Here is a 23,235-nt window from a genome sequence, read left to right on the forward strand (position 1 = left end):
CAATCAAAAAAAGATAAAAGTAAGAAAGTTAAAAAGCAAACTGAAGCGGAGTAATTGCAGCATGCTGCTTTTCATGCATGCGCACTACCCAGACACAGAATTAAGACGTCAACCCCAGGGAACGATCAAATATGTTATATAATGATGAGTAAACTTAGTGAGCTTCAAAGATCCTTTTATTAGATTATTTAACAGAATATGGGAATGTGGAAAACCTAGTTTAGGTATAGTAAAGCTGTTGATTAATAGCCTGACGTAGTCCTACTCAATTCTAGTCAGAATATGAGTCTGATACTGCTCCATAGAGCTGTGATTATGGGGCGTGTTTTGAACGAACCAGGAAAAAAAATGCCTCTGCACTCAATTGGATAGACCTACAATCAATAAGAGCAACGGAGTGCGTGACGTGTGTTAAGCGGGGCATAGTTGTTGTCAACAAAAATCAAAGCGTGCAGTTGCACGCCTAGAATAAAAAGAAAAGACCTTGATCCGTTTTTCGTTCCCCTTTTGAAATTAATTGCGCGAATCTTTTAGAACGACCAAAAAGCAGAATCTACTCACCCCAACTTCCGGCGGCACCATTGTTGTTCCCCCAAGCGGGGTTTAGTATGTGGTTTATTTCGTTACTGTTGGTCAATGTCCATCATTGTAATAAACAATTTATTGGATCGCCAGAGGGTGGCGCATACTCGCCCACATGGACAATGCCAGACCGAACTTCCCGACCTCAAAACCCTTTTGGGGGGGGGGCAATTTTGGAAGGCACCCAGGCTAGTTGATTAACCTTTTAAAGCCTGTCTGAAAACCGTCGGAGGCTGGGGGAAAATGTCCTCTTTTTGGAAATCTAAATTGCTCACCCCAATATATAACAAAATTCCAAAATTTTGCTCACCCATCCAAATTATTGGGAAACAGGGTTCCAAAAACTTCATGGCCACAGGTTTAAATTCAAGCACCTAGGATGCAGTGGTTTTTACAAAAATTTGTGAAAAATGGGTCGCTCTAGGAGCTCAGTGAATTCCAGCGTGGAACTGTGATAGGATGCCACCTGTGCAACAAATCCAGTCGTGAATTTCCTCCCCCCCCTAAATATTCCCCAGTCAACTGCAGCTGTTTATAAGAAAAGGAAGTTTTTGGGGAAAACACAAAAATCAGCCACGAAGTGGTAGGCCCGTAAACGACGGGGGCGGGGTCAGCGGATCTGACGCGCATAGTGCGAAGAGGTCGCCAATTTCTGCAGAGTCAATCACTACAGACCTCCCCAAAATTCATGTGGCCTTCAATTAGCTCAAAACAGGCGCAGGGGGTTTTATGGAATGGGTTTCCCTTGTGGCAGCTGCATCCAAGAACATCACACCAAGTGCAATGCAAAGGTCGGGTGCGGTGGTGTAAAGCACGCCGCCACTGGGCCGACAGGGAGACCGTTCTTGGGGGTGACGAATCGCGCTTCTCCAAACTGGCAATCTGATGGACGGGTCTGGGTTTGGGGGTTCCCGGGGAACGGACTTTTCTGACTGCTTGTGCCCAATGTAAAGTTGTTGGGGGGGGGATTAGGTGTGGGTTGTTTTTCAGGGGCTGGGGGTTGGCCCCTTAGTTCCATGAAAGGAAATCTGAATGCTTCCATCCAAGACATTTTGGACAATTCCATCTCCCCAAATTTATGGGGAAAATTTGGAGCTGGCCCCTTTCCCCTTTCCAACATGACTGGCACCATGCACAAAGCAAGGTCCATAAAGACATGGATGACAGAGTTGGGGTGGATGAACTTGACTGGCCCCGCACAGAGTCCGACCTCAACCCGATTAAACACCTTTGGGAAATTAGGCGGAAGACTGAGAGCCAGGCCTTCCCGTCCAACATCATTTTGCAACCTCACAAATGCGCTTCTGGAAAAATTTGGTAAAAAATTTCCCCCAAAAACCCACCTCCAAACCCTTTGTGGACAGCCTTCCCAGAAGATTGGGAACTTTTCAAAGCTGCAAAGGGTGGACCGACGCCCATTTTGAACCCTATGGATTAGGAACGGGATGCCCACTTAAGCCATATTGGGGCCCAAAGGCGGGGAGCAAAAACTTTTGGCAATATAGTGTAAAACCTACCCGTTTTTTGGCGCATAAAAACGTTTTTTTTTTTCACCTCAAAATGGGCGGTGCTTCCTAAATAGTGGGGGTGCCCCCCCTTTTGGGGTTTTGTTATTTGCCCCCCCCGGACGTTGTTAAAGGAACCCCCAAATGAAACGTTAAAGGGGAAGTGTGGGCTTTGGATTGTGTGTTGTGCGGGACCCCAACGAAAATTTGGCCCAAAAACCTGCCCCCAAAGGTGTTTTTTAAGAGAAAGACTTTGCCTAAAAAAGATTTTTCCCCCACGGGACCCTTTATTAAGGAAAATAAAAAGGGGCTGGTTTACGAGGAGATGAGGGAAAGAGTGGCTGAGGGGGGTGAATGAAAAGGAGACCAGGTGTTTTTTTCCACCATCACCGTCGCTTTTTAATTTCCGTGACTCCATGCTTGCCCTCTTCACACCCCGAAGTGAAAAACAGGGTTTAAAACAAATAAACGCTTTGCCGCCGTTATCCCGGGGTCGGACAAAAAAACCTTCAACCACCCCGACATCGGGTAAACCCGGGCCCCGTTAAAAGGGTAAGGCTGCGAGGGGCGGGGGGAGCGATGGATGAAAAGGGGGGCCCCACATTTTTAAGGATAAGGGAAAGGCAGCGCCGGGCAATTTAAACGAAAAACCGGGCATTTTTTTCTGAGGGCCCCCCCCGGCCAGGGAAAGTGACCCCTGAAAAGCAAAGGGAAGGGGAAAATTTGGAAATGTCTTTTAGCGCAGCTTTTTTTAAATCAGAAAAAAGGGTGTTTTTATTTTGATGGGTTTGATTAATACTTTGTAATAAATACATGAATAAAGCACAATCATACTAAGTTTTGCTCTTGCTCTATTTTTAAATACGCAGTAGAGGTATCTAAACGTAGTAGAGGACATGTACCGGTATATAAAACCCGCGCCCTATAATCTGGTGCGCCTTATGTGTGTGTTAAATACATTAATGGCACACATAACTGAGACTGCGCCTTTTAGTACGGTGCGCCTTATGGTCGTGAAAATACGGTGTTTTAAAAGAATTAGTTCTGTAGTTCCCTTTTTTAAGTCTATTGGTATTTCTCCTTTCAGCTATAGTTTTATTAATCGCATTATTTTCTAATCGTGTGTCACCGACCCCATTCTCTTCACTTCAAGCCCAGTACTACAGCCTTAGAGAATTTGGCAGTTACCTGGAATCTCAGCTGTGTTAACTGCCAAACTTTCAAACGTCAACATTTTCAGGAAGGAACAGTTGGTCGCCATGACGATGGTTTCATAAACAGAAAATGTCAGTGGTTTTACTGCAGCAACTTCATTGTTCCTGAGTACAGATCACTCCTAGATGGTAAAACATTGGTATAAATCCCCAGAAAGTCTCACAGTGATTTGACTTTCTGACAACTGAGGCCTTTAAACTCGGTCAGCAACATGGAGACACCTGCTCTCGTCTCTGGAAAACAAGGTGATGTTCAAGTTATATAAAGAAAGAATACAAATGAAGAGTTAACTGTTAGGAAACCAAACATTACGGCAGTGTTATAATAATATACAAACATGCGTGTTTGAGAAACACAATCAACTAATTTCCTCCTGTGATTTGATGAACGTTCATGAAATTCTAAAATCCAACACACTACATTTACTGGGAAAAAAAACATGGAAATCTTGACAGTAAAATGTTTGTGGTTCCCTTTTATGTGAAAAAAGAAAAAAAAAAAGATAATCAGAAGCAGCCATAGCTGTATTATGTTCTGTTCCACACAGCAATGAAAGTAAAAGCTTTGGGGTTTTTAATAGGGGGTGTTAAAGGGAAACAAAATTTTTAGGGGTAAACCCTGCAAATCCGGGAACACTTCAAAAAAAAACCTTTTCGTCCTAAAAAACCCAGCAATATTTCTGGTTGAATATGTTTGCGGGCAAATTTGGGAAAATAACGTTCATTGGTTTTCTGTTTTTTAACCCTTTTTTAAAAAATTTAAAAATTTTGGTAACCGGGGGTTTGAACCAGTGTTCCCGGGGGCCACAAACCAATATGCCCGCAAAATCCCGATCATGGGTGCCTCTTCCCATGTCTTTACACCCGTCTGTTTTTTCCCTGAACTTAACCCTCACTCGGGAGACATTGATATCACGGCAGAATCTTATTTTTCTTTCCTTTTCCCTCCCCTGTTTTGTGGAACATTTTTTCAAGGGGGAAACCCGGAAAGAAGAAAATTTAAATTTTGTTATTTTTTTTGAAAGGGGCCAATTTGAGAAAAATTTTAAATTATATATTTTTTAAAAAAGGGTTAAAAAAACAAGTTTGGGATCATTTTTTTTGGGTTAAGATTAAATTGGGAATTTAAAAAAAACCCTCTAAAAATAAAAGCATGGGAAATAGAAATGCAATTTGAAAATGCATTTTTTTGGGCTTCCTGCATGCTGTAATTTTTATACGGGTTTTTTTTTTTTTTTGTTTTTAACTTTAACTGTACGAAAGGGATTTTGGGGGGAAACAAGATTTTCCCTGGAAGCAACACAGTTTTTGCCCGAGTTTATATATCCAATGTGGATTTCCTTATTTTTGTTTTTTTTTTTTAATAAACATTACAAGTTAAAAGAACTTTATTTTGGGAATTGCCTTGTTTCAGTACTTGTTTCTAGACTGTTTTTTCCCCTGCAGTCCCAGAAAAAACCCCAAAGGAGCTGGGAGTGCCGCTACATTTTTGGGTTCCCATTTCCCCTTTTGTCTTAAAGTAAATCACCATCATCCTTTATTTGGTGTTTTTAAAACTACCCTCTTTTTATAACAGAGATATCTGTTCGAAAAACCTAGTAACCCCCTTTAAAAGAATATTTCATTGATGGAAGTTTCAACCTTTGAGTTAATAAAATAGCACAAATTTAGGGGAAAAAAAGTTACACGGGATTAGAAAAACTTTTTTAAAAAATTTTAAAACCGCGAAAAAAAAAACAATCCAAGCGGGTTTTAAAATATTAAAAATTTTTATGTGGGAAAAATCAATTCTACTCGGGGGGACACTTAAAATTTGCAAAAATTAAATTAATAACTTTTTTCCCTGGGACAAAGTTAAAGGGACCATCATTTGCTACAGGGCTTGATGGACCCAAAGGAGGCTGAGAAAAACCCTTTTTCGAAATTTCTCTCATCTTAAAAAAACCAGAGCAGAAAGAAAATAGTTTTTTCCCTTCAGATTTGCATTTTAGTTTTTACCTCCTAGGGACCCCTTTGGACAGATAATAAATTGGGGGCTGAAAAAGCAGCCCAAAAATTAATCTGTCTCAAGCTGTCGAAATAAGCTGCAGCGTTTATAAAGGTAAAGGGTAAGGGGTGGATTTAAAATTGCAGAGATAATTCCCTTTAAATTTTTTTAAAATTGTAAAATTTGAAAAAATTAAAAGGGTTTTTTTTTTTTTACACTTGTTAAAACTGTAACACAAGTAGCCTGGTCCACATTCCCGGGAAAGTAGTGCCCCGGCCCTCTTTTCCCCCTGGTGGGGGGTTTGGATTTCCCGCCAGGGTTGCCCTTTTCACTGCCTCTCTTCAAAATTTTTTAAGGACAAAAATTTTTTTAAGGCAAAAGCCAAATTTTTTGGGTGGCCTTTGGATCGCATCCCCTGTTTTTTGGGCAATGATGGGGTTTTCAAAATTTTTGGCCATCAGGGCGCAATCTACAGCTCCACTAGAGCAGTTCCACCCGAGTGTAAAGGGGGCGAGGAAGAGTTTCTTGCCTCCAAATCCGAGACCATGGTCTTGGGTTTCTGTTCGAAAACCTAAGAGGGCCCCTTTAGAAGCCCCGGGAATCAAAGGGGCCCGATTACGTCATAGCGGGGGCCCCGGGGGAGGTCGGGTTGGGTTTTCCAAGAGCCCCCTCTTTATGCGGCCTTTAAAAAAGGGGCCCCCCTTTCCTTTTTCCCCGGGAATTTGAAGGAGGGGGTCCGATGTTTTCCCTCTTTTCCTTTTGGATACCCCAGGATTCATTGCGAACCAAGCAAGCTGTAAATTCAAAGAAAAAGGTTTTTCCCTTGGGGCGCCGAAACACTGGTAAAAATTTGGGAAGTACAGTTAATATTTTCCCAAGTAAATTTAATATTTTCCTATAAATGAATGAAAGTATTGTTTTAAGGGTTATTGATCAATATGTGGGGGTAATTTTTGGGGTTTATCAAAAGGGTTTTTTAAAATCTGCTACTGTGTAAAGGGGTTTTTGGCGGGAATTTAAAAGGGCCAGATTCTAAAAAGATCTGCAGAGGGGGGAAACTATAAATCTGATGGGTTTTTAAAAATTTTTTTTTTTGCTTTTTTTGCAAAATTTAATTTTTAACAAGGGTATTTTTTTTGTTGAATATTAGAAAATTTTCAGATATTTTTTTTAAAAAAATACATTGTTTAAAATTTACTTAAAACCTTTTTTTAACCCCCTTTTTTAAAAAATTTAAAAAGGGCCTTTATTGTTCCCCAATGGGCAAAGTACACCCTCCAAAAGATTTTAAAAAATTTTCACACAAATGAGGACCTTAAAAAAAATGAAATAAGAAAAAACATAATGGGGAAGAGTTAAAATAAAAACAATACAATCCTGTAAATTTTTTTTTAAAACAATATAAAACGGGGGAAAAATTTTAACCAATAGGGCAGCTAGGGACTTTTTTTAACATAATAGATATTTGAAAAACACAACATCAGAGATGTGCAAAATGACCAGCAGGTTTTTTTTTTTTAACTGACAAAGGGTTTTTCTATCAAAACATTTGTTTTAAATTTGTTCCCTGCCCCCGGGGGTTTGGGAACCCCTTTTTTTCCCCTCGGGGTTTCTTGTGAGTGTATCTTTTTTTCATTTTCACAAAAAAAAAAGAAATAAACATTTTTTGAAAACTTCTGTATTCATTCTTTTCCGGGTTTTTGGGGTGTCAACTTTTTACGGTTCCCTAAGCAACAGAGCATACGGCGGAAAAACCCCCGAAGGGTAACCGTTCAAATTCACGCCAAAACTTTTCCCGGGCTCCTTATTTTAAAGGGACTTCAAAGGGAAATCCAGTCTAGGTAAAACCCGCGTTTTTTGGGGGACACGTCCAAGGTTTTTCGAACAGGGGGCCCTTGAGCGGGAAAAAGGGTGGGAGTGCCTTCCCCGGGGTTGGGGAGGATGTACTCCCCCTTTAGGGGGGGATTTTAAAAAAGTACTTGGGGCTTTTTCAGGGTTTGGGGGGAAGATGGAGGGGGAAGATCAATGGGCGAATGGTGCGGCATCTGCGGGAACGGGCCCCTGTAACGGTTCTTTTTTGGGGTGAAGGGGAGAGCTGAGCCAAAAAGCAAAACTCTAAATTTTAAACCCCGGGTCAAAATTCCTTTCCCCTACCCTAAATCAATATTTTCATGAGCTTTAGGTAAAGGGCCCAAAAAGAATGAAAACCCGGGTATAAAAAGGCGGGCAAAAAAGAGTTTTTTTTCTTTTTTGAAAGGGGGCCGGGGGCTCTCCCTTAGAGATAGGGTGGGGGAACCAAACAACCACCGGAAGGACTCAGAGAAAGGGGCCCCGGGGCCCCTCCAAAATCGAGAGGACCCCAGTTGGGGTGGCACTGATCTAATTATAAACCCCCCCGGGAAACGCCCCCCGGGTTTGGGGGTTTTCCAGGCAGCCCACCGGGAGGAGGGCCCAGGGGGAGCCCAGGAACCGGGAGGGCCCTATGTTTCTTGGCTCCCCTGGGAGCGCATTGGGATTCCATCGGAGGAGCTGGCCCAAGTGGCTGGTGAGAGGGACGTCTGGGCCTCCCTATTGAAGCTGCTACCCCCGCAACCCGATCCCGGATAAGCAGAAAAAATGGATGGATGGATGGATGGATGGATGGATAACTTCTCCAACAAGCAAAGGAGGATTCATCCAATGGCCAGATTTGAACTCAGGCTCTAAAAAGCAAACAGATTAATGCTGATGGAGGAGCAACAGGAAAGACTGGAGAAGACAGAAGGTGAATGCCATTAAACTATTTATTTTACAGTTTTAGTTTGGCTGAAAATATCAGAGAAAACATGGAAAAACATTGTTTCTAATTTATATGAAACCAGATAAAGAAACACATTTTTACAATCCATGAGGTTTTTATTGCTGCTCGTTCATCAATTTAGAAGTGATTACAATCATTAAAAACATCCACAGCAGAATATAATCCATAAAATCAGTTGTATAAAATAGGTGATAGTTACTTTCAATCATAGCAGGTAAATAGAACATCTACAGAATCAAGAACTAAACTATTAGAATTAGTTCAAAGGAAAATTATAATTTCAAAAATCTTTAAAAAGCAGAAACTTCAAACTTCTAGAGGAGAGTCAGATTTCTTTAATACATTATTTAGACAAAGGCTTTTTACCGAGTTAAAGCAGGTTCAAACTGATCAGTAAAAATAACAGCAACATCATCAATCTAGTTTATCTTTTTAAACAAACATGTTTCATCATTTTAGGACTTTAATTTCCCTGAACTACAGACTCCAGCCTCTAAACTGAGTTCTTTGATGTCCCGTAGTTTAACCCCATAATCCCAGCACCCCCTTTCAAGGTGGCTGGAGCTACTTTACAACATTAATTAGCTTGTAGCTGACTAACTCTGAGACTGACACACACTTCTATATGTCCCAAATCTTCATCTGAGACTCCTCTATAGGTGATCTACTTCATTCTAATATCTATTGACCATAGCTCTAACACTGAGCCAAATAAAGTTGGAGTTTTGGTGGGCCTGGTTTCAACAACACACATAGCAGGGCTGATTGATGCATTGCTAATGAAAGCCAACAAGATACTGAATTAGCTAAACTCTGATCATTTGCAGCTGACCTTTAAAAAATCCTCCAAAATCTTCATAAAAACTGAGCAAAGCACATTAAATCTGTCCTACCTTTGCTTTCATTTTCATCTGAGGATATTTTCATCTGAATAAAAGTCTTGTTCCTGCAGTATATCCAAGCAATAGCTTATCATTCAGCTAAAAGATAAATGAATAAATTCATTCAGAAAAAGTTGTGCCACACCATGCCAAAATGGCACAGTATGGGTCCGTCTGGATTCTTTCCAATTTAAACTTAAACTATAACTTCTCAATGGCTTGTTGTATGGACACAAAACTTGCTTCATCTGTAACCAAGATAATTTTGTTGCACTTTATTATGATTATTCCCTAATTACAGAAAACGTAAGACATTTTGAATGTAAAAACTTTTTTTTTTGTTAGGGTAGCTCAAAATAATTAACTTTCAAATTTTCACATCCATATTCAACCAGGACTTTAATATTTACCAGGTTTACAGTATAACAGCTTATCTGTTCTAGTTTTTATGTGAAAAGAGCTCTTCATTAATTGGTTCTCTCAAAACTTTGCTCCAAAAAGACCATTAACCTTTGAGTTTTTCATGTTATGAGATGGAGTTTCTAGATGGAAATTTCATCACTAGTCAAGAAAACGCCTCAACTGTTAATTCCTGTGACCACTAACTGCTATGACTTATGTAGGGTTGTCAAAAGTATCGATACTCAAAAAAGTATCGATACTGAAATGTTGTATCCGGATACAATATTCGTTTTTAAAAGTATCGAGACAGTGCTACCACCAGTGGCACCTAAACAGTCATTCATCTAAAGTGCAGAATAGAGGACAATGCACTTTCTGAACACTGTGTGATTGAATATTTCTGTAAATTTTTCAGTTTCAGACTTTATTTTTGTAACAGGTGCAGCTCCTGAGAATTATTTTAGTTTCTTAAACGGTTTGGCTAGTGTCATTGTTATGTGTGCAAAGCATAGCCAAGGAAGGAACACTTAATTTTAATTTGATATGTTTTTTATCAAGCTTGCTTAATATTGTGCACAGCATACAACCTCAAAATATTATTCTTATTGTTTATTGTATTTATTTATTGTATTTTATTTATTAATGATAATATTTCTGTAAAATTTTGGAGTCTGTTTTTATTCTTGTGGTATCGAAAATGGTATCGAGTATCGAATATTTTCCTTAGTATCGGTATCGAGTTGAAAAGTTTAGTATCGTGACAACCCTAGACTTATGTATTGCAATTTATTTTTAAATATAAATCATTCCACATCATGTATGAATATTGTAATCTAACTACTCAAATTACCCTCTTGTTTAAAACCTTTGTTTTAAATCATTCAGGAAAACAGCCTCTCATCCGTGTGAATTCTCATGTGTCTCTCTAGTCAAATTACCTTTTTAGAGTAAAACGGTTGCCTCAAATCTTGCAGGAAAAAGGCCTCTCACCTGTGTGAGTTCTCATGTGAATAGTCAAAAAATTTTTTTACAAATGGTACAGGAAAAAGGCTTCTCACCTGTGTGAATTCTGATGTGAGCAGTCAAATTTCCTTTTTTAGCAAATTTTTTTTTACAAATGGTACAGGAAAAAGGCTTCTCACCAGTGTGAATTCTCATATGTCCAGTCAAACAATGTTTTAAAGTAAAACGTTTGCCACAAATCTTGCAGGAAAAAGGCTTCTCACCTGTGTGAATTCTCATGTGAATAGTCAAATTTCCTTTTTTAGCAAAATTTTTTTTACAAATGGTACAGGAAAAAGGCTTCTCACCTGTGTGAATTCTGATGTGAGCAGTCAAATTACCTTTTATAGCAAAATTTTTTTTACAAATGGTACAGGAAAAAGGCTTCTCACCAGTGTGAATTCTCATATGTCCAGTCAAACAATGTTTTAAAGTAAAACGTTTGCCACAAATCGTGCAGGAAAAAGGCTTCTCACCTGTGTGAATTCTACTGTGTTTAGTCAAACTACTTTTTCCAGTAAAATTCTTGTTACAAATGGTCCAGGAAAAAAGCTTCTCACCTGTGTGAATTCTGATGTGTCTAACAAGATTAGATTTCTTTGTGAACATTTTTCCACAGGACAGACATCCATAAATCTTCTCACCTGTGTGAATTCTCATGTGAATAGTCAAATTTCCTTTTTTAGCAAAATTTTTTTTACAAATGGTACAGGAAAAAGGCTTCTCACCTGTGTGAATTCTGATGTGAGCAGTCAAATTACCTTTTATAGCAAAATTTTTTTTACAAATGGTACAGGAAAAAGGCTTCTCACCAGTGTGAATTCTCATATGTCCAGTCAAACAATGTTTTAAAGTAAAACGTTTGCCACAAATCGTGCAGGAAAAAGGCTTCTCACCTGTGTGAATTCTACTGTGTTTAGTCAAACTACTTTTTCCAGTAAAATTCTTGTTACAAATGGTACAGGAAAAAGGCCTCTCACCGGTGTGAGTTCTGATGTGTCTAACAAGATCAGATTTCTTTGTGAACATTTTTCCACAGGACAGACATCCATAAATCTTCTCACCAGTGTGAATTTTCATGTGTCCAGTCAAATAATGTTTAACACTAAAACGTTTGCCACAAATCGTGCAGGGAAATGGCTTTTCACCAGTGTGAATTTTCATGTGAATAGTCAAATTTCCCTTTTCAGTAAAATTCTTGTTACAAATGGTACAGGAAAAAGGCTTCTCACCTGTGTGACTTCTAATGTGTCTGTCAAGATCAGATTTTTTTGTGAACATTTTTCCACAGGATAGACATTCAAAGGGCCTCTCACCAGTGTGAATTCTCATATGTCCAGTCAAACAATGTTTTAAAGTAAAACGTTTGCCACAAATCGTGCAGGAAAAAGGCTTCTCACCTGTGTGAATTCTAACGTGTCTATCAAGATCAGATTTTTTTGTGAACATTTTTCCACAGGAAGGACATTTATAAATCTTCTTATGTGTGTGGGCTCTCATGTGAACAATTAAAGGTTCTTTTTTTAAAAAGTCTTTTCCAAATTTTAAACATGGGGAAGGTTTCTCTCCTGTAACTTCTGTCTGCTGCTTCAGAACAAGCTGCTCTTCCTGCTCACTTATGGGGAGCTCCATTGTTTCCTCTTTTGTCCAGGGATGTTCTGGTTCTTTCTGCTCTTCTTTTATCTGCAGAGGTTCTGGTTCCTCTTGGTCCGAACTGGAATTCCTCTGCTGTCCACAGAGCTGCTGGTCAAAGAAATCCTCCTCTTTTCCAACATAATCCTGTAGATGGTCTAGAAAGACAAACAGCAGAAACACTTTCTGTTGTAGGTTAAAAAAGTACACTTCACTTTGATCTGTGTGTTGATCTAACTACATATAAATTCAATTCAATTCAGTTTATTTATATAGCATCAGTTCACAACACAAGTCATCTCAAGGCACTTTACAGTTCAACAAAGGAGAATTTAGAGAGGCCAACTACCCTAACAGTCATGTTTTTGGACTGTGGGAGGAAGCCGGAGTACCCAGAGAGAACCCCGCATGCACAGGGAGAACATGTAAACTCCATGCAGAAAGACCCCGGGCCGGGAATCAAATCAAAAAAATATTTTAAACATTTCTTTATTAAAGAAATGTTAAAAATATTTTTTAGATTTCGTTTTCTGAACTGTTCAGGTTTTACTGCACCTTTTGCCCAAAGACTGCTGGAGCACTAGCTCCACTGTGACACTATGGATAATCCCCAAATGAGGTTATGCACACACATTTAACACAGAAGGCCAAAATAAAAGGGAGGTGCATTCCAGAAAGCCTGAGCACCATCCCATTCTGCTCTGATCCAGCTTTTTATCTAGCACACTGTCTTCGCTGACCTCATTACAGAGCTAGATTCTCAACCTTTTCTGACTCCAACTCTAGACACAATAAGTAGAGAAAGATTCAAAAATATTGTAAAAATACATAATGCCCCTCTTCTTAAGACACAATATGGGTAATGCAAAGAAAGACAGGGTTAATTTAACATATATTACATTTTATTGCATTATTCTGCAGAACAAATATTGGCTTCAATCTCGAAACACAAGTTCAATCTTTTCCCTGTTACTCTCATGCAAAGATTCATGCAGCTCAGGCTCCTCCTACTTGACTTTTCAGTCCACAGTAACGCAACTGTGCGTCACTGTGAAGGACCCTAAAGGCTGATTTATACTTCAAAACTAGGTAGTCTGTGTAGGTGACGCAGTGAATGCAAAGACGTCCCCGCCCCCTCCGCAGACACTCTGCTGCACCTCTCCCACTCTGACCACAGACAGTGCCGCAGACAGGAGGCCTCTGATTGGTCAAATCTACATCCGCTTGCCGGCTTGTTTTTTTTCTTTATATGACTACAATTGCGAAAAAAAACAATTGGTAAAGTTGGACCAGTTAGAAGAGCGAGTTGTACGCTGAGACCCTTTTTTCACCTTCTAGCATTTTTGCCCTCATGTCCCTCTGTTGTCGGACAAAGTTGCCCCCACTTCCTCGCTGCCTCAGCTGTATCTAGACCCACAACTAGTTCATGATTGTACCTCTTACGTTGTGGCGTGGAATAATAACGTTTCGCAGACCACGCTTGAAAGTTGAGCATAAATCAAAAATATGTGCGTCAAGCTCAATGCGACACACTGCTGCGGGGTGTTTAACCAGCCCTTATGTACAAATCATTTAGATATCATGCAGGATGACAATAGAGCAATGATTAAGCCAATTTCTCCTTTTGAACAATTTGAAATGCAGAGATGTGTATGACAACATGTCAACCAGAGGCGGAAGCAGTGTTTCCCATTAATGAATGAGACTGTGGCGGCCTGCCACAGTCAGATATTTTTTTCGAAGCAACATTTGGAGCCATTCTGAAGATATTACGTTAGGTTATATCCAAGTAACGTCTTCCTATGGGCAATGACTTGAAGGCACAAACTAAACTGTTCATCATTTATTCTTTATGGTTCCCCAGAATTCAGAACATGGAGGCCAATCAGTCCCCACCAATAGAATACCAGCTGCCTGCTTCTGCTCTAAAAAGTTCTTGCACAATTTAGAGGTGTGTTTAAGGTCATTGTCCTGTTGTAGGATGAAATTGAATGGAGTGATAGCCTTCCTTATTCAGAATCCCTTTTACACTGTACAAATCTCCCACCTTACCAGCACCAAAGCAACCCCAGACCATCACATTACCTCCACCATGCTTAACAGATGGCGTCAGGCATTCTTCCAGCATCTTTTCATTTGTTCTGCGTCTCACAAACGTTCTTTGTGATCCAAACACCTCCAACTTGGATTCATGCATCCGAACCACTTTTTTCCAGTCTTCCTCTGTCTAATGTCTGTGTTCTTTTGCCCAACTTAATCTTTTTCTTTTATTGACCAGTCTCAGATATGGCTTTTTCTTTGCCACTCTGCCCTGAAGCCCAGAATCCCGCAGCCGCCTCTTCACTGTAGATGTTGAAACTGGTGTTTTGCAGGTACTATTTAATGAAGATGCCAGTTGGGGACCTGTGAGGCGTCTGTTTCTGAAACTAGAGACTTTAATATACGTTTTTTCTTGCTCAGTTGTGCAACGCGGCCTCCCACTTCTTTTTCTATTCTGGTTAGAGCTTGTTTGTGCTGTCCTCTGAAGAGAGTAGTACTCACCGTTGTGGGAAATCTTCAATTTCTTAGCAATTTCTCGCATGGAATAGCCTTCATTTCTAAGAACAACAATAGACTGTCGAGTTTCAAATGAAAGTTCTCTTTTTCTGGCCATTTTGAGCATTTAATTGACCCCACAAATGTGATGCTCCAGAAACTCAATCTGCTCAAAGGAAGGTCAGTTTTGTAGCTTCTGTAATGAGCTAAACTGTTTTCAGATGTGTGAACATGATTGCACAAGGGTTTTCTAATCATCAATTAGCCTTCTGAGCCAATGAGCAAACGCATTGTACCATTAGAACACTGGAGTGATAGTTGCTGGAAATGCCCCCCCCCCACCTCAGTCCAAAAAGGTTAGCCACTTCTCAAACAAAAACAAATAATTCAATAATTAAAAAAATAATTTAGCACCGGAGAGAAGGAAAGCCTTATGTTGGTGCACCTCCTCCTTGTTTCCCAACAAAAAAGAAATTCCCCAGTGTCTCTGTCCTCATGGTTCTTGCACACACATTGGGGAGCAAGTTGCAGCTCAGGTGAGTTATTAGGGTCAGGGGTTCAGAGCAGATGAAAATCCCCATATTTTAACTCATTTCCATCTGGTTGCTGTGACGGTGTGTGTGCATTGGGGGTGGGGGGAATTTAATTTTGTATTTGTAATGTAATTTAGGTTAATTCCTCCATTTTACAAGTGTTTTCTCCTTTAACCTTTAAATTTCACCTTATTTTACTACTTTTCTATTTTTCTACTTACTTTTTTTTCTGTAATAATATAATAGTATTTTTTTAGCTATGAGTTATTTATTTCCTCTAAAAATTTTAGAGTTTTGTTTCTTTAAAAGCACCATTAAAATAAAAATTTATTAACATTACTTAGTATAGTGTAAGTTTAATATGTAATACAGTGTAAATATGTTTAGTATAAGGTTTAAACACTGTCTTTTTTGACTTCTTATTTTAACCCATTTCCTTTGAAGCTGAGAGTTTCTTTGAACTCTCCTTTTAACCATCCATCATTTTAAACTGCTTTTTTATTTTTTTCAAATTCTCTAAATGTATATACATATATACACATACATACATACATACATATGCATATATATACGTACATACATACATATGCATATATATACATACATACATATGCATATACATACATACATATGCATATACATACATACATACATATGCATATATATACATACATACATACATATGCATATATATATACACTCACCGGCCACTTTATTAGGTACACCTGTCCAACTGCTCGTTAACACTTAATTTCTAAGCAGCCAATCACATGGCAGCAACTCAGTGCATTTAGGCATGTAGACATGGTCAAGACAATCTCCTGCAGTTCAAACCGAGCATCAGTATGGGGAAGAAAGGTGATTTGAGTGACTTTGAACGTGGCATGATTGTTGGTGCCAGAAGGGCTGGTCTGAGTATTTCAGAAACTGCTGATCTACTGGGATTTTCACGCACAACCATCTCTAGGGTTTACAGAGAATGGTCCGAAAAAGAAAAAACATCTAGTGAGCGGCAGTTCTGTGGGCGGAAATGCCTTGTTGATGCCAGAGGTCAGAGGAGAATGGCCAGACTGGTTTGAGCTGATAGAAGGGCAACAGTGACTCAAATAACCACCCGTTACAACCAAGGTGGGCAGAAGAGCATCTCTGAATGCACAGTACCTCGAACTTTGAGGCAGATGGGCTACAGCAGCAGAAGACCACACCAGGTGCCACTCCTTTCAGCTCAGAACAGGAAACTGAGGCTACAATTTGCACAAGCTCATCGAAATTGGACAATAGAAGATTGGAAAAACGTTGCCTGGTCTGATGAGTCTCGATTTCTGCTGCGACATTGTGAAGGTAGGGTCAGAATTTGGCGTCTACAACATGAAAGCATGGATCCATCCTGCCTTGTATAAACGGTTCAGGCTGGTGGTGGTGGTGTCATGGTGTGGGGAATATTTTCTTGGCACTCTTTGGGCCCCTTGGTACCAATTGAGCATTGTTGCAACGCCACAGCCTACCTGAGTATTGTTGCTGACCATGTCCATCTCTTTATGACCACAATGTACCCATCTTCTGATGGCTACTTTCAGCAGGATAATGCGCCGTGTCATAAAGCTGAAATCATCTCAGACTGGTTTCTTGAACATGACAATGGGTTCACTGTACTCAAATGGCCTCCACAGTCACCAGATCTCAATCCAATAGAGCCTCTTTGGGATGTGGTGGAACGGGAGATTCGCATCATGGATGTGCAGCCGACAAATCTGTGGCAACTGTGTGATGCCATCATGTCAACATGGACCAAACTCCCTGAGGAATGCTTCCAGCACCTTGTTGAATCTATGCCATGAAGAATTGAGGCAGTTCTGAAGGCAAAAGGGGGTCCAACCCATTACTAGCATGGGGTACCTAATAAAGTGGCCGGTGAGTGTATATACATACATACATATGCATATATATACATACATACATACATACGCATATATATATAAATATACATACATACATACATACATATGCATATATATATATATATATATATATATATATATATATATATAAAAACAGTTTTCTCACCCCTCGTGGGGTGGTATGTGTCATCCTCAAGCTCGGGTCCTCTACCAGAGGCCTGGGAGTTTGAGGGTTCTGCGCAGTATCTTAGCCGTTCCTAGGACTGCGCTCTTCTGGACAGAGACCTCTGATGTTTTACCTGGAATCTGCTGTAGCCACTCTCCCAGTTTGGGGGTCACAGCCCCTAGTGCTCCAATTACCACTGGCACCACTGCTGCTCTTACTTTCCACATCTTTTCTAGCTCCTCCTTCAGTCCTTGGTATTTCTCAAGCTTCTCGTGTTCTTTCTTCTTGATGTTGCTGTCGCTTGGGATTGCCACATCTATCACTACTGCCTTCTTCTGCTGTTTGTCGATCAACACGATGTCTGGTTGGTTAGCCATCACCTGTTTGTCAGTCTGGATCTTGAAGTCCCATAGGATCTTAGCTCGGTCATTCTCAACTACCTTAGGAGGTGTCTTCCATTTTGACCTTGGGACTTCCAGCCCATACTCATGGCAGCTGTTCCTGTACACTATGACAGCTACCTGGTTGTGGCGTTCCATGTATGCACTTCCTGCCTGCATTTTACACCCCGCTGTTATGTGCTGTATTGTTTCAGAGGCATCTTTGCACAGTCTGCATCGGGGGTCCTGCCTGGTGTGGTAGACCCTGGCCTCTATTGATCTTGTACTGAGTGCCTGTTCTTGTGCTGCCATGATTAGTGCCTCTGTGCTGTCCTTCAGTCCAGCCTTTTCCAGCCACTGGTAGGATTTGATATCAGCCACTTCTTCTATTTGTCTGTAATATACGCCGTGCAGCGGCTTGTCCCTCCATGATGGTTCTCCTTCCTCTTTCTTGTCCTCACTTTCGGTTTTCTCCTGCCTGAGGTATTCACCAAGTTATTTGTCTTTGGGGGCCATCTTTCTGATGTACTCCTGGGTCTTAGTTGTTTCATCCTGGACAGTGGTCTTGACACTCACTAGCCCTCGGCCTCCCTCGCTACGCTTGGTATACAGTCTCAGGGTGCTGGATTTGGGGTGGAACCCTCCATGCATTGTGAGGAGCTTTCTTGTCTTGACGTCAGTGGCCTCTATCTCCTCCTTTGGCCAGTTTATTATACCAGCGGGGTATCTGATGACTGGTAGGACATATGTGTTGATGGCTTGGATCTTGTTTTTCCCATTCAGCTGACTTTTCAGGACCTGCCTTACTCTTTGTAGGTATTTAGCTGTGGCAGTCTTTCTTGCCATCTCCTCGTGGTTTCCGTTAGCCTGTGGCACCCCAAGGTATTTGTAGCTGTCCTGCACATCTGTAATGTGGCCTTCTGGTAGTTCAACCCCCTCGGTTCTGATCATCTTCCCTCTCTTTGAGACCATGCGACCGCACTTGTCCAGTCTGAATGACATCCCAATGTCGTTGCTGTAGATCCCGGTAGTGTGGATCAGTGAGTCGAAGTCTTGCTCACTCCTGGCATACAGCTTGATGTCATCCATGTAGAGGAGGTGACTGATGATTGTTCCGCTTCGGAATTGGTATCCGTAGCCAGTCTTTGTGATGATCTGGCTGAGGGGGTTCAGGCCTATGCAGAACAGCAGCGGGGATAGTGCATCACCCGGGTATATGCCGCGCTTGATGGTGACTTGTGCTATTGGCTTTGCATTGGCTTCCAGACTTGTTTTCCACAGCTTCATTGAGTTCTTGATGAAGGCTATTAGAGTCCTGTTGATCTTGTACATTTCCAAGCATTCCAGGATCCATGTATGTGGCATTGGGTCATAGGCTTTCTTACAGTCAATCCAGGCAGTGCATAGATTTGTCTGCCTGGTCTTACATTCTCGAGTGACTGCTCTATCCACTAGTAGCTGGTGTTTGGCTCCTCTGGTGTTACTGCCTATTCCCTTCTGGGTCTGGGACGGGTGCATGTATTGAGCCATGTGCCTATTCATCTTAGCCGCTATGATGCCTGACAGGAGCTTCCATGTTGTACATAGGCAAGTTATTGGCCGGTAGTTGGATGGGGTTGTTCCCTTCTGGGGATCCTTCATGATCAGGATTGTTCGTCCTTGGGTTAACCATTCTGGGTGGGTCCCATCCATCAGCCGTTGGTTCATTTGTGCTGCGGGGCGTGCATGAAGTGCGGTTAGTTTTTTCAGCCAGTAGGTGTGGATCATGTCAGGGCCTGGTGCTGTCCAGCTCTTCATACCTGCCGCTCTTTCTTGGACATCTGCCGTTGTAACGGTTACTGGTTCTTGTTCTGGGAGATTGCTGTGATCTGTTCTAAGATCTTCTAGCCACTGAGCATTGGTGTTGTGGGATGCCTCCGTCTCCCATATGTTTCTCCAGTACTGTTCAGTCTCAGCCCTGGTGGATCTGATCTTGAATTACCCTGCCACTGTGAGTACACTTTGGATGGGTTGGTGGAGAACACCTGGTTTATTCTCCTGGCTTCTGCTTCTCCCTTGTATCTCTTTAGGCGGGTGGCCAGGGCGGCGTGTCTTGGCAGTTTCTAGAGCCTCAGGAATAGACAGCTTGTTGTACTTAGGTAACCTCTTCCCTTTCTGCAGGTCTGAGAGCTGACTAACCTCTCTGCGTGTTGCCTTGATCTTGGCTTCCAGCCTTCTCCTCCATGGGGGGGGCCTGTGCTGTTTATCTTATAGCCAAGCATCTCTAGGATCACTGTAGCTGTGGCGTAGGTCAGCTCGTTGGTCTCAGTAGGGATAGTATGTAGTGCTGCATTTACATATTCTAGAAGACTTTCAGAGGGTACTCTGTCACTTAGCCCTGGCAGTCTTGGTCTTCGTACTAGGGGATCCAGTTTGGTCCAGTTTGGTCATGATCTGCCGTCGTAGGTCAGCCGCCCTTACTTGTTGTTGTTGGGGCTGGGGACCCAATCTCTGTGTGTTGGGATGACGGTATCTCCCTACTGACCTGTTGTCCTGACTCCTCCTTGCTGCAGCATGTCAGTTGTACCTCATCAATTTCTAGTTGTGATAGGAGCTGCCGTTTGCGGATGTTAGAACACTGAGTTAGTAGTTGTTTTTTTGTCAGTGTCGATGATGGTTGTTGGAGCTGCCATAAGTCCCATAGTGTGTGCATGTAACCTCTCTCACTGGGGACGCTTGTATAGTAGCATTTCATCAGTACCAAGTTTTCTGCTCTAGTCCATCTATGTCTTGTTCCAGTAGCCAATTTGTCATCAAGTTGCCCTGGTTCCCGAGCAACTGACACGGACCTTTGGTATAATTACTGATCTAATTGGTTTGCTGTCGGGGAAAGGCATTTTATATTATGTTTTAGAGTCTCTATACTCCAGTTAATGATGAATCAATAGCTAAATTAGATTATTGAAATAATCAGTTAACACAATTTATTTTTTCAGACCCAGATAAAATACATGATATGTGCTACACAGAGTAACTACAGCTATACAATTCTATATCTACAAAAGAAAATACTGTATTTACCTTCTTTCTTAGTCGTTCAAATGAAACGATTTTCAAAGTGGAAAACAGTCCTAATTCCACATTCATCAGAGCCGGTGATACTTCAAACATTGATAAACAGCATCTAATGAGTGTAGTGCTTATAACATTTTTATTAACGTAGCAAAATGCTGCTTTTCTCTTTAAACAATGAATTCCTCTTATCAGTGCGGATGCTCACATCAAGCATAAAAAAGGACATATTGCATAGAACCAATGACACCAGACCAATAGTGTCCCTACCAAAGTTCAAATCAAACCTACGCCCTTGGGCTGGGGAGAAACCAATACATGACATAGAGATGACTCGATAGCTCCTTATAAACCTCTGATTACCAAAAGAACACTCCATAACGAGTGATGGTTAAAACATAGACTTTATTGGTCTATCGTGCATTCAGATTTTCTTTTACCGTATTTTCACAAATATAAGGCGCATATAATCGTCTTTTTTTCCCTCAAAATGTGCAGTGCGCCCTATGGTGCGGTGCGCCCTATGTGTGTTGTTACTGCGGACTTTTGAGATCACCTCATTGAGGAGATGATGAAAGAGTGGCTGAATGTAAGGAGACCAGGTGGTTTTTTTCACCATCGCTGTTAATCTGTGACTCCATGCATGCCCATCTCACAGCTGATGTGAAAAACAGGGTGAAACATATAAATGCTGTGCTTGCTGTTATTCAGCCGCACAACATCGGTGTGAACCGGACGCAGCAGGTGCAGCAGAAGCAGCGAGTTTACATGCAAAGCCAATGGTTGACGCGCGTATAGGCGCAGCAAAAGGTCCCGCAGCGCGTTTTGAGCAGCAGGCGCAGCGCGTCGGGAGCGTTTAAGCATCTGATGCGTCGCCAACGCGCTGCTGCTGCTCGAGATGGAAAAATTGAAGTTTTGCTGTTGGACGCGCCGCATCAACCAATCAGAGAAGCTGATCTGGGAGCTGACAGCGAGACAGACACATCGCTGATGAAACACATATACACAGCGCTGTGATCGCTCCTCTGAAACAGTTTATTGACGTTAACTTAACCTGCCGACAGAATATGTTCGCTTTTATTATCCAGTTTTCAGGAGGATTTTCTCACTTAAAAACATATTAAAACTACTTTATTCCCACTGATCACAGCAAATATAGCTGCAAGGCAGAGAAAGGAACGCCACAGTTTGCACAGTGCCCTCTTATGTGAAGCAACACATCTTTCTTTTTAGGATAATTTGTTTCATGTGTTTCTCACATGAGTCGCCATGTGTTGAGTCACATTATCTTCTCTAGTAAAACTTTTGCAACAAATTGTACAGGAGAATGGCTTCTCCCCCGTGTGAATTCTGATGTGTCGATCAAGTTGAGATTTCTGAGAGAAGCTTCTTCCACAGAACAGACAAGAAAATGTCTTTCTTCTGAATGAGTTGTCATGTGAAAAGTCAAATGACTTTTTATGGTACATTTTTTGCCACAAATTACAGATGAGAAAGGTTTCTCACTTGTGTGAATTCTCATGTGCGTATAAAGATTAGATTTCCGAGTAAAGCTTTTCCACAGGACAGACATTTGAAAGGCTTCTCACCATTATGATCCATTTTGTATTTAGTTAAATCACTTTCTACGGTACACCTTTTGTAACAAATAGTACAGAAAATGGTTTCTCACCTGTATGTAGTCTGATGTTTGTAACAAGATTTAACTTCTGAGAAAAGCTTTCTCCACAGGACAGACATTCACTGATCTTCTCGCCTGAGTGAGTGCTCTTGTGATCAATAAAATGTTCTTTATTTTGAAAGTTTTCTCCACATGTCAAACACAGGAAATGTTCCTCTCCTGTATCTTCAGTCTCCTGCTTCAGAACAAGCTGCTCTTCCTGCTCACTAATGGGGAACTCCATGGTTTCCTCTTTTGTCCAGGGATGTTCTGGTTCTTTCTGCTCTTCTTTTATCTGCAGAGGTTCTGGTTCCTCTTGGTCCAAACTGGAATTCCTCTCCAGTCCACAGAGCTGCTGGTCAGAGAAATCCTCCTCTTTTCCAACAGAATCCTGCAGGTGGTCTGGAAAGACAAACACAGCAGAAAGACTTTCTATTGGTGGTTAAATAAAGGACACTTCACTTTATTGATCCTTGTGTTAATCCAGCTACATAGAAACAGACTGGAACTACATATCCCAGCATGCATTGCAGCTCTGACGTTACAATCACAGATTTGGAACTCCACTGTCATCTGTAAAGCTTTAGATTATGTCTGAACAGAACGTGTTTATCTTTCATTTTCCCAGCACACAAACCCAATATTAGTTTTCCAAACGATTTAATTATTGAGGTCTTACTGCCATCTGAAGTGTTAAAACATCATTTGGGATGGCCATTTAGCATTGATTTCCATTTAGACAACCAATTTTAAATCATTAAATCAATTTTAACATCTACCTTCTTGGCATAAATTCCATCTTGTTTTACATTCATTGCCAAAATAAAAATCTGTACGTCTGTTTCCATCATAACATACAAATGTCTGTAGATGATCAATCGATGAAATATAATCAGGGCGACCATCAAGAAAGCACAACTTTCAGACTTTTCATTTAAATCCTGACAGGGACAGGATACTGCATCAGCCAGTTAATTTTGATAAATGCTGTTTGATTGTTGTCAACT

The 23,235-nt window shown here is 41.0% G+C and overlaps 1 protein-coding gene across 3 annotated transcripts; it reads right to left on the reverse strand.

Annotated features, from left to right (window-relative positions):
• Positions 1–10,169: 10,169 nt before the first annotated feature.
• Positions 10,170–22,555, reverse strand: LOC119779746 (gastrula zinc finger protein XlCGF57.1-like). 3 transcript variants are annotated; one of them, XM_038279521.1, is made up of 4 exons: positions 22,241–22,555; positions 11,538–12,163; positions 11,354–11,453; positions 10,170–10,361 (listed from the first exon to the last, which is right to left on the reverse strand). In XM_038279521.1, the coding sequence occupies exons 1-4, from the start codon at positions 22,470–22,472 to the stop codon at positions 10,333–10,335; spliced, it is 987 nt and encodes a 328-aa protein (XP_038135449.1). In that variant the 5' UTR covers positions 22,473–22,555; the 3' UTR covers positions 10,170–10,332. The 3 variants fall into 3 exon arrangements, with proteins under 3 accessions (XP_038135449.1, XP_038135448.1, XP_038135450.1); XM_038279520.1 differs by having other exon boundaries at positions 11,102–11,453; XM_038279522.1 differs by lacking the exon at positions 11,354–11,453 and adding an exon at positions 10,934–11,017 and having other exon boundaries at positions 11,522–12,163.
• Positions 22,556–23,235: the final 680 nt, after the last annotated feature.

The sequence above is a fragment of the Cyprinodon tularosa genome, unplaced genomic scaffold (assembly GCF_016077235.1).
Source record: "Cyprinodon tularosa strain WSP-4 unplaced genomic scaffold, ASM1607723v1 ctg1503, whole genome shotgun sequence".
In the NCBI taxonomy this organism is placed as follows: Eukaryota; Metazoa; Chordata; class Actinopteri; order Cyprinodontiformes; family Cyprinodontidae; genus Cyprinodon; species Cyprinodon tularosa.

Bases quoted from the DNA above. Each gene is read 5' to 3' on its own strand.
- LOC119779746 (XM_038279520.1), bottom strand. From the start codon at position 22,472: ATGGAGTTCCCCATTAGTGAGCAGGAAGAGCAGCTTGTTCTGAAGCAG. The intron at 12,164-22,240 runs GTGAGAAACCAT...TTGTCTTTCTAG, and splicing joins AAACATCAGACTACATACAG to ACCATCTACAGGATTATGTT. The intron at 11,454-11,537 runs ATGAAAATTCAC...TTGACTGGACAC, and splicing joins AGGGAAATTTGACTATTCAC to ATGAAAATTCACACTGGTGA.